This window comes from Belonocnema kinseyi, chromosome 4 (genome assembly GCF_010883055.1).
Source record: "Belonocnema kinseyi isolate 2016_QV_RU_SX_M_011 chromosome 4, B_treatae_v1, whole genome shotgun sequence".
Taxonomy (NCBI): domain Eukaryota; kingdom Metazoa; phylum Arthropoda; class Insecta; order Hymenoptera; family Cynipidae; genus Belonocnema; species Belonocnema kinseyi.
In genome coordinates, this window is record NC_046660.1 from 20,093,996 (window position 1) to 20,104,332 (window position 10,337).

The window sequence follows — 10,337 nt, forward strand, 5'->3', positions numbered from 1 at the left end:
CGGTTGTGAGACGTGGTTATGGCTGAAATTTTACCGCGATTTCGCTGGAAGCGGGTGCAATTTTTCAGATTAGCACCCGCTCTCGGCGAAATCCTGCGGTTGCCCTTATGACAAATTTTTATTTACAAATAAGTGTTCCTGCTTTTAAGTATAGATCAATAATTATAATAAAAAAGCAATATTTATTTCATCAATCATCTTTATAAAGAAAGGAGGTTAGTATTGACAAAGACCTACATCCCAAATCTTCAATTATATCCAAGCTAAAAGCCCTAAAATTAAAGTAGTTCCTAAACTAGAGATAATGCGTCCATTTGTCAATGAATTTATGATTTCACACTAAATCAGAACCTTTAGAATAATACAACACTGGAAAAAAGATCAATGACATCAAATGAATCATATGATCGATTAATTGAGACTCTCGGTCAGTGTCCCCAATTTTGGGAACTTATTAAACTGCGCTTGCGTCGCGCTGACGAGGCACCGACAACCCGATTGGTCACTGTTTGCGCGCTGATTTTGAATTATATAAATATTCAGATTTCATATTCATAATAAATAGTTCAATCATAATAAAAAAGAGTTTATGAATTCTGAGTTCAGAGAAATAAATCATTCCCAATGATTAATCTCGTCTCTGTCGAGTCTTAAAATTAAAATTTTCTTTATTTCCGACAATGTCACTTAAAATAAAATTACTAAAATTACCAAAAATGAATTAAGAACAATTAATTACTGCACTGATACATGTTATATCATTCATTTTTTAATAACTTGAAGAAGACCTGGATTACAATACAGTGACACAATATTCGCTAAATATATCAATAAAATTTTTAGTTTGTTGTCTAGATTTTGCATGGAAATCGCATTATTTTTTTATCAGTTACTCCAAAATTCTAATTTAGGATTAAGAAATTACGTTGGATGCGTTTTCCAATCATTATTACTCATAAATATTAAATCTGAATATTTATATAATTCAAACTCAGCGCGCAAACAGTAACCAATCGGGTTGTCGGTGCCTGGTGAACGCGACGTAAGTGCAGTTTAAAAAGTTCCCAAGATTGGGGACACTGCACTAGGTTATTTCTTTAAGGGCATGTGATACTTACAGTTTCCCCGGCTTTTTTTTCACAAAAATGAAAATTTTTAAAAACTGTATTCGGAGATGCTATAAAATATCATAAGGGACGTCCCCGGACTCTTTTTTGAGGGATAATAACAAAAAAAAATTATTGTGCTAAATAAAAATTTTATGCATATACATCATTTTGAGGTTACGTCCTTTTTCATCTCTTCCTTTCCGATAATCTTGAAATTATTTATGAAATACACTTTTTGGATTGGCTGCAAACAAGCTTAGTACTTAGAAATTAGTTACTATGTTTATTTGTAAGTCCTAAGTTTTTGGCCAAAAATATTGTGTAATTTGGAAGTAACGCTCGGGTGAACTGTAACATACATAACCTCGAAATATATACGCACGTTGTTAGGAATATCAAATATTTTTTGATAAAAAAAAAAACAAAAAAATGTGTTCGGGGACGTCCGTTAGCATGTTCGCTATTATTTCCCAGATTTTGAAGGCAAAACATTTCTTATCCTAGAAAAAAAGCCGGGGAAATCTAACGCTGAAAAAATCGATACTATTTCCTAAGTGCTATGCAAATTAATCACATTTTGCTAAATTAAAACTTTTTTGAATTAACCCACAAAACAAGTGTGTGGGGACGTCCGTTAGCATGTTCGCTATCATTTTCCAAAATTTTAAAACAAAATATTCATTATTCTAGAAAAAAATCCGTGGAACCTAAAACTGGTAAAATCGACAATTTTCTAAGTATCACATGCCCTTAAGAACCGCCGGCAGCACTTTAGCATGCCTAGCGGCACTTTGTAGTACTGCTTTGTACTGTATTTTTAGTTTGAATCAAATAAATATTTTTAGGAATTCGAATAAACAGATTTTAAACAAATGCAGTGTTTAATAAAACTCAATTTTTTGTTTAAATCAAACAAATTGTACTAAACAAATTATTTGTTTGAATTAATAAGGCAAATAGTTTCGATTTCTTATAATTAAATAAACCTTTTTTTAATTGAAGCAAAAAATTCGTTTGATTCAATTATATGAATTCAAACAAATTTTGTTGTTTGATTAAAACAAACATTTTTTAAGTGTACCAAAATAAGCATTAATTACTATTGTGAACGAATAAAGAAGATGGGGTTTAATTTACGATAATTGAATTTCCTCCTATTATTGAGAAAGGAAAATCCATTTAGGGTTTGCCAAACATAGTCAGTGGATGCTTATGAGATTAAGATACTTACTGACTTAACACCATGATGCGAAGTCTGTGTACCGGGCACAGTCTGAACGTATCCATTTGATATATTAGCTGCCAAAGCTTGTGTATACCTGCATTAGAAACAAGTAGGGATTAATTTTCTCCGAAATCAGGTCAGTTTCAGGTCACTATGTCAACAGATTTCGAAACGAGTTGCAAGTATTTACAATAATGACCTAATCGAAAGCTTATCTTTCTTCCATAGATAAAGGGGAATCAGCCAACTGATGTCATAGAATTGATTTTTATTCGCTTCCGCTTCGCTCACTAGCGAGACACTAATAAATTAAAAATAAGTTTAAAGATGATAACCCAGTGGGCACAAAGTATGGCGACGTCTTTACGACATAGTTACGACATCTTTACGACAACTTTACGACATCCTATGTCCATGTCGTAAAGGTGTTTTTACGATATCGTAAATAATTCGTACGATCTGAAGATGTCTTTACGATATCGCAAAGACACCGAAACGACATGGACATAGGATGTCGTAAAAATGTCGTAACGATGTCGCAAAGACGTCGCCAAATTTTGTGCCCACTGGGAAGATGCAGAATTCCTGAAAATGAAAGTTAAAATCCAACGAACAAATTTGGACAAGCATCATAAAATGTTCATATTGCAATTTAAAAAAAAGATAACATTTTTCTAAAAAAGAAAAGAGAACAATTCTTTTTTTGGACACAAATAAAAAGGAGGAAAGAAATTAAAAAAGAGAAGAAAAGGATTTGGTTAGTTGCCTTCTCATTCTTCTTTCCTCTTTTTCATTTTTGTATAAAAATACGAATTTTTTTCTTTTCTTTTTCAGGAAAATTGGTATCTTTTTGAAATTGCAATAGAAACATTTTCTAGTGGGTGAACAAATTTGGTCGTTGGATAATTGGTTTTATTTTTAGGATTTCTGCACAGTAACTTCCCAGTGAGCACAACATTTGGCGACGTCTTTACGACATCGTTACGACATCCTATGTCCTTGTCGTTTCGGCGTCCTTACTATATCGTAAAGACGTCGTCAGATCATACGACATGTTTACGATATCGTAAGACACCTTGACGACATGTACATAGGATATCGTAAAGTTGTCGTAAAGATGTCGTAACGATGTCGTGAAGACGTCGCCAAATTTTGTGCCTACTGGGTTGGCTATTGGATGTTTAATAGGATTTTCAATTTTATTTTAATCTCATTTAAATTTCCTAAATTTAAAAAATGATAAATAAAATTATCTACATCGCGCACACTGCGAGACAAATTTTCCAATTTATGTCAGATCTGATACTCTCAATCTGTCATGTGGTATGAGAATCTAGACTTGCAATTTTTTAAAGCTTTATTTTCATATTTCCTTGGTTTAACTGCATTTTATTTCAAAATATGTCGGAAATAAATTTCACATAGAAAATAAAATTTATCGAGGATTAATTCAAAACTTGCTTATTATTATTTTTATTAAGCTTTATTCAATCATAAAAGGATCATTGAACGAAAATTGATTAAGCATTCAACAGCGAGTATACCAAATTAATTGCTGGTTGATAGAAGAGCTTTCATTACAATTGGAATTCAGGATTATAGACAACATTTTGATTAATATTGATGGAAATTCTAGAACTAGAATTAGTTATTAATTTTTTAAACTTTCGGTTAACCATAACCTTTTAATTACTATTGATGAAATTTCTGGAACTAGAATTAATTATTAATTTCTTGAAAAATAAAAGATATGGGAATGTTTAATTTCGAAACGTTACTAACAATTCATAGAGATATTTTAAATAAAATCCAAACAAAATCTCTGCTTGCTTCACTACAAAGTTTCAGCAGAAAATATATATTTAATTAGAGCGAGATATGAGATTAAAGACTTAAAGGTTAATATGTCATTCGGATTGAAAGATATACTTTTTACTCCTGATACTTAATTGAACCCATTTTTTTATATAAACAGTAAACACATAGATAATTTTCATTACTTTCATGAGCTTTTACAACTTTCATCTAAATTAATTGAATCCTTTTTTAAAATCTTGATAGAGATTTAAACATTAAATATCAGTCTGAGATAAATTTTTTTGTAATATTTTTGATTATATTAAAATAAAAATTCATTTCATTTTTCTAAGTATATTATTAAAAATGTTCAAAAGCACTTATCTAAAGAAATTTAATTTCTTTTAATTTAAAATTTAGATATGGCGAAGTGCTTGGACGATAATTTTTTGAATTTTTGAGAATTGGTGACATAAATACAATTTTTCTCAAATTTTTGTAAAAATTTAAAAAGTTTTTTTTTAAGATCTCAGATATAACAAATAAAAATGTCATCAAAAAAGTCAATTTTTAACCAAAAAGTTGAGCTTTCAACCAAAATGAATACATTCTCGAAGAGAAATATAATACATAATTAACAGTAAAAAAAAGTATTTTTGATTTTAAATCAAAGAGAAAAAAATGGTGAAATCCCCAACTAAAAATATTTATTTTTAACTAGTTTCATTTTTAACCAAAGAAGGTGGAATGGTTTTCAGAAGATACACATTTTTTACAAAAGGGATTAATTTTTTAATTCAAAAAGCAAGAAAGAACTAAATTGTTGAATGTTCAACCAAAAAGATGAATTTGCAAACAAAAAAGACGAATTTTAACAAATATAGTTGAATTTCGAAACAAAAAATATTTCTCAGTCATGAAAGAAAAAAAATTCAGCGAAACATTAATTTGAGGAGCAAATTAATTTTGAATACAAAATAAACATTATAACTATTTGTTTTTCAAGTTCATTTGTGAAGTTCATATTATATATTAAAATTTTCCTATGTTTTATAAGAAAATTTAAAAAGATTTTTTAATATTTCAGATATTTTGAAAAAGCATACAGAAAGTTTCCAAACAGGATTTTATATTTTGTAGAATTTTTAACCGTTTGTAGAAAAAGTTCGTTTAAGTTTAAAACTCTTTCATAAGTTTTTTCAAATCTTAGAAAGTTTTGAAATATTTTTAATCTTTTGAAAGCTTCTAAAATTCCTAATATCTTTTTAATCTAGAATTATTCCTAGAAATTTCCTTGAAATATATCAAGAATATTGAAAATCTTTTCAAACGTTTTATAATCTTTCTAAACATTCATTTAAAATTAATTATTTAAAGTTAAAAAAATGTCTTAAAAACTTTCAAATTTTTTTTGTACATGTTTAGAAACCTCAATATTTTCTCAAATCTTTTTAAATGTCCTTAATCAATAATTTTAAAAAACCTTGCCAAAACTTATCAATTTCGAATTGTAAATTTTTCCAAAATGATAAAAAATAAATATAAAAATTTCGAAAAATAAATTCCCTAACACTGAAAAAAATCCCGGAAATATTACCGAAATAAAAAATATCGACAGAAAAAGCCGAATTATAAAACATTCGACAATGTAAAATTTTCGAAACTAGAAAATTTCTGCATTTGAACAATTAAAAAATTATTTTTTTCATAAAAACGATTTATTTTTTAGGAATACAATTCTTTTTCTTTTAAGAAGGAAAAATGAAAGAGCAACCAACCAAATGCCCTTCCTTCTCTTTTTTTATTTCTTTCGTCTTTTTTATCATTATTATTAATATAAAATCACAGCAAAAAAACATTTGTAAAATTTTATCGGATATTAAAATTTTCGAATTAAAAGAACAATGGAATTCCTGAATTACAAAATTTCTGAATAATAAAATTCCCGAAATGGAAGATTGCTGAATAATAAAATTCGTGAATACAGAAATTTCCCAAATAATAAAATTACAAAATAATAAAATTCCAAAATCGGAAAATTGCCGAAATCCCGAATAATAAAATTCCTGATTTGGAAAATTCCCGAATAATAAAATTTTGCAATACTAATGTTTCCCAATAATGAAATTTTTGAATTTCAAAATTACCGAATAGTAAAATTCTCGAATAAGTACAATTTTCGGATATTAAAATTATCGAAATAACAGAACAATGGAATTTATGAATTACAAAATTTCTGAATAATAAAATTCCTGAATTGGAAATTTCTCGAATTGGAAAATCACCGAATGGGAAAGTTTCTGAAGTGGAAAATTCGTGAATAATAAAATTATTGAAGCGGAAAATTGCTGAATAATAAAATACCAGAATTTGAAATTTCCCAAATGATAATATTCTTGAATAATAAAATTTCAAAATCGCAGAATTGGTGAATATTAAAACTCTCGAATAATAAAATTTTAAAAAAAATTCCGAATTAAAAAATTCACGAACAATAAAATTCCTGAAAAGTAAAATTTCCCTAGGATAAAATTATCCAATTTTAAAATTCACAAATAATACAATTTTTGAATAAATAAAATTTCCGAGTAGTAAGATTCCCGAATTGAAAAATTACAAAAGTGAAAAATTCCCGAATAATAAAATTTCATAACCGGAGCATTGCTGAATATCAGAATTTCCGAATGGGAAAATTTCCCTATAATAAAAAGTCCGCAGTTGAAAAATTTAGGAATAATAAAATTCTTGAATAATAAAAGTCCTAAATTAAAAACTTCCCGAATATTAAAGTTCCTAAATTAAAAAATTCCGAATAATAAAATTCTGCAATGTTAAAGTTTCTCAATAATAAAATTCTTGAATTTTAAAATCACCGAATACTAAAATTCTCGAATGAGTAAAAATTTAAAATATTAAAATTCTCCAAATAATGGAAAAAGGAAATTTCGAAATTACAAAATTTCTAAATAGTAAAATTCACGAATTAAAAATATCAGGAATGGGACAACTTTCGAAGTGGAAAATTTCCGAATAATAAAATTATTGAACCGAAAAATTGCTGAATAATAAAATTCCTGAATTTGAAAATTCCCAAATAATAAAATTCCTAAACATTAAATTCCAAAGTCGCAAAATCGCCGAATATTAAAACTCCTGATTAATAAAATTCCGCAATTGGAAAATTTTCGAATAATAAATTTCGAGAACAATAAAATGCCTGAACAGTAAAATTTTCCTATAATCAAATTCTCGAATTTTAAAATGAACGAATAATAGCATTATTGAATAAATAAAATTTCCGAATATTTAAATTCTCGAATTGAAAATTTTCAAAAGTGGAAAATTCCCGAATAATAAAGTTCTTGAATAGGAAAATTCAAAATTATCCAATAATAAAATTCTCGAATTGTGAAATTTCCGAATAATAATAATAACATTTCAGGATAACAAAATTTACGAATTGGAAAATTTCCGAATAATACAATTTCCTAGTAATGAAATTTCCAGGTAATAAAATTGTCGAATTGGACAATTCCTTGATAATAAAATCCTTGAATTGGAAAAATTCAATACTTCCGAATAGGAAAATTCCTGAATGAAAATATTTTAGAATAATAAAATTTATGAATAATCACATTTCAAGATAACAAAACTCCCGAATAATGGAATTTTAAATAATAAAATTTCCGGATAGTAGGATTTCAGAATTTGAAAATTCACGGATAATAACATTCTATAATAATAAATTTTCCGAATAATAAAATTCCTGCGTTGTGAAATTCCTGAATTGGAAATTTCCCGAATTGGAAAATCTTGGAATGGCAAAGTTTCCGAAGTGGAAAATTGCCGAATAATGAAATTATTGAACCGAAAAATTGCTGAATAATAAAATTACTGAATTTGAAAATTGCCAAATAATAAAATTCCTAAACATTAAATTTCAAAGTCGCAAAATCAGCGAATATTAAAACTTCTGATTAATAAAATTCCGCAATTGGAAAATTTTCGAATAATAAAATTTCCAAATAATAAAGGTCCCGAATTCAAAAATTTCCGAATAATAAATTTCCAGACCAATAAAATTCCTGAACAGTAAAATTTCCCTATAATCAAATTCTCGAAATTTAAAATTAACGAATAATAGCATTGTTGAATGAATAAAATTTCCGAATATTTAAATTCTCTAATTGAAAAATTTCAAAAGTGGAAAATACCCGAATAATAAAGTTCTTGAATAGGAAAATTCAAAATTAGCTAATAATAAAATTCTCGAATTGTGAAATTTCCGAATAATAATAATAACATTTCAGGATAACAAAATTTACGAATTGGAAAATTTCCGAATAATACAATTTCCTAGTAATGAAAATTCCAGGTAATAAAATTGTCGAATTGGACAATTCCTGGATAATAAAATCCTTGAGTTGGAAAAATTCAATACTTCCGAATAGGAAAATTCCCGAATGAAAATATTTTCGAATAATAAAATTTCTGAATAATCACATTTCAAGATAACAAAACTCCCGAATAATAGAATTTTAAATAATAAAATTTCCGGATAGTAGGATTTCCGAATTTGAAAATTCACCGATAATAACATTCTATAATAATAAAGTTTCCGAATAATAAAATTCCTGCGTTGTGAAATTTCTAAATTGGAAATTTCCTGAATTATAAAATCTTGGAATAGCAAAGTTTCCGAAGTGGAAAATTCGCGAATAATAAAATTATTGGACCAGAACACTGCTAAATAATAAAATTCCAGAATTTGATAATTTCCAAATGAAAAAATTCCTGAATATCAAAATCGTAAGATTGCCGAATACTGAAACTCCTAAATTATGAAATTCCGCAATTGGAAATTTTTTAAATAATAAAATTCCCAAATTAAAAAACTCCAGAATAATGAAATTCCAGAACAATAAAATTCCTGAACAGTAAAATTTTCCTATAATCAAATTCTCGAATGTTAAAACTAACGAATACAAAATTTTTTGAATAAATAAAATTTGCGATTATTAAAAGTCCCGAATTGAAAAATTCCAAAAGTGAAAAATTCCCGATTAATAAAATTCCCTAATCGGAACATTGCTGAATATTAGAATTTCCGAAAGGGGAAAATTGCCGTATAATAAAGTCAAAGAATAAAATGCATGAATTGGAAAATTGCCGAATAATAAGATTCGCGATTAATAAAATTTATAATAATAACATTTCAGGATAAAAAAATGTATGAATTGGAAAATTGCCGAGTAATAAAAATTTCCTAGTAATAAAATTTCCACATAATAAAATTGCCGAATTGGAAAATTCCTGGATAACAAAAACCTTGAATTGGAAAGTTCAATGCACCTGAATAAGAAAATTTCCGAATTCAAATTTTTTTGGAATAATAAAATTCCTAAATCATTACATTTCAAGATAATAAGATTCCCGTGTAATACAATTTCCAACTAATAAAACTTCCCGAATAACAAAATTTTCGGTTAATATGTTACGTCTCGGAGATTAGACCTGCAGAGGGGATTTATTTTATTTTTTTTATTTATTTAAATTCATTCCTGAACGGTTGGGAAGGATACGCTAAAATGGATCCCTTTCCTATTCGCTTGGAAAAATTCCCCACCCTCTATAATTTGTAATATTGAAGGTTAGTTAGCTACTCCAATGGAATTGAGATTTATTGATTTTTAAATGAAATTTACAACTTACGGAACTCTTTTGTAACATGTGCCACTTTCTTTTGCGGGGAAGGCCACCAAACTTTCCGACGGAGGAGCATGGTATCCTCCTTTAACACCTTGCGCAAAAGATGTAGTGGCACTTAAGGCCAAAATTAGTAAAATTCCCAGTATCGAATTCGACATGTTGGCGGGAAGAAGATCTATCGACTACTGAGCGATGTTCTGCAGATAATTCATACGTCAAAAGAACACGGAGGTCAACTTGTTATTCTCAAGATTTCTTCATAGTTCTAAGATTTACGTATGTTGTTGTGTCAACATCAGAATTCTCAATATTGTAGCAGATTAATATTTTTTCTGTAAAAATATATTACGTGAAAAACACTAGAGTAATTTAACATAATTTTTTAAAGCTAGATATTAATTTTAATACATTTTTATTTCCTAATTGGAGAATTTCAGAATGATGAAATTCCTGAAAGATAAAATTTCCGAAGAATAAAATTCCTGATTAGTGAAATT

General features: G+C 27.6%; 1 protein-coding gene across 1 annotated transcript in view; it reads right to left on the reverse strand.

Moving 5' to 3' along the window:
- Positions 1-10,048, reverse strand: part of LOC117170780 — an 81,624-nt gene extending 71,576 nt beyond the window's left edge. The window contains exons 1-2 of the mRNA XM_033357818.1: positions 9,844-10,048; positions 2,341-2,428 (exon numbers count right to left, since the gene is read on the reverse strand). Coding sequence (XP_033213709.1) covers positions 2,341-2,428; positions 9,844-9,998 — 243 coding nt within the window. The 5' untranslated portion in view covers positions 9,999-10,048. The remainder of the gene's footprint in view (positions 1-2,340; positions 2,429-9,843) is intronic.
- Positions 10,049-10,337: the final 289 nt, after the last annotated feature.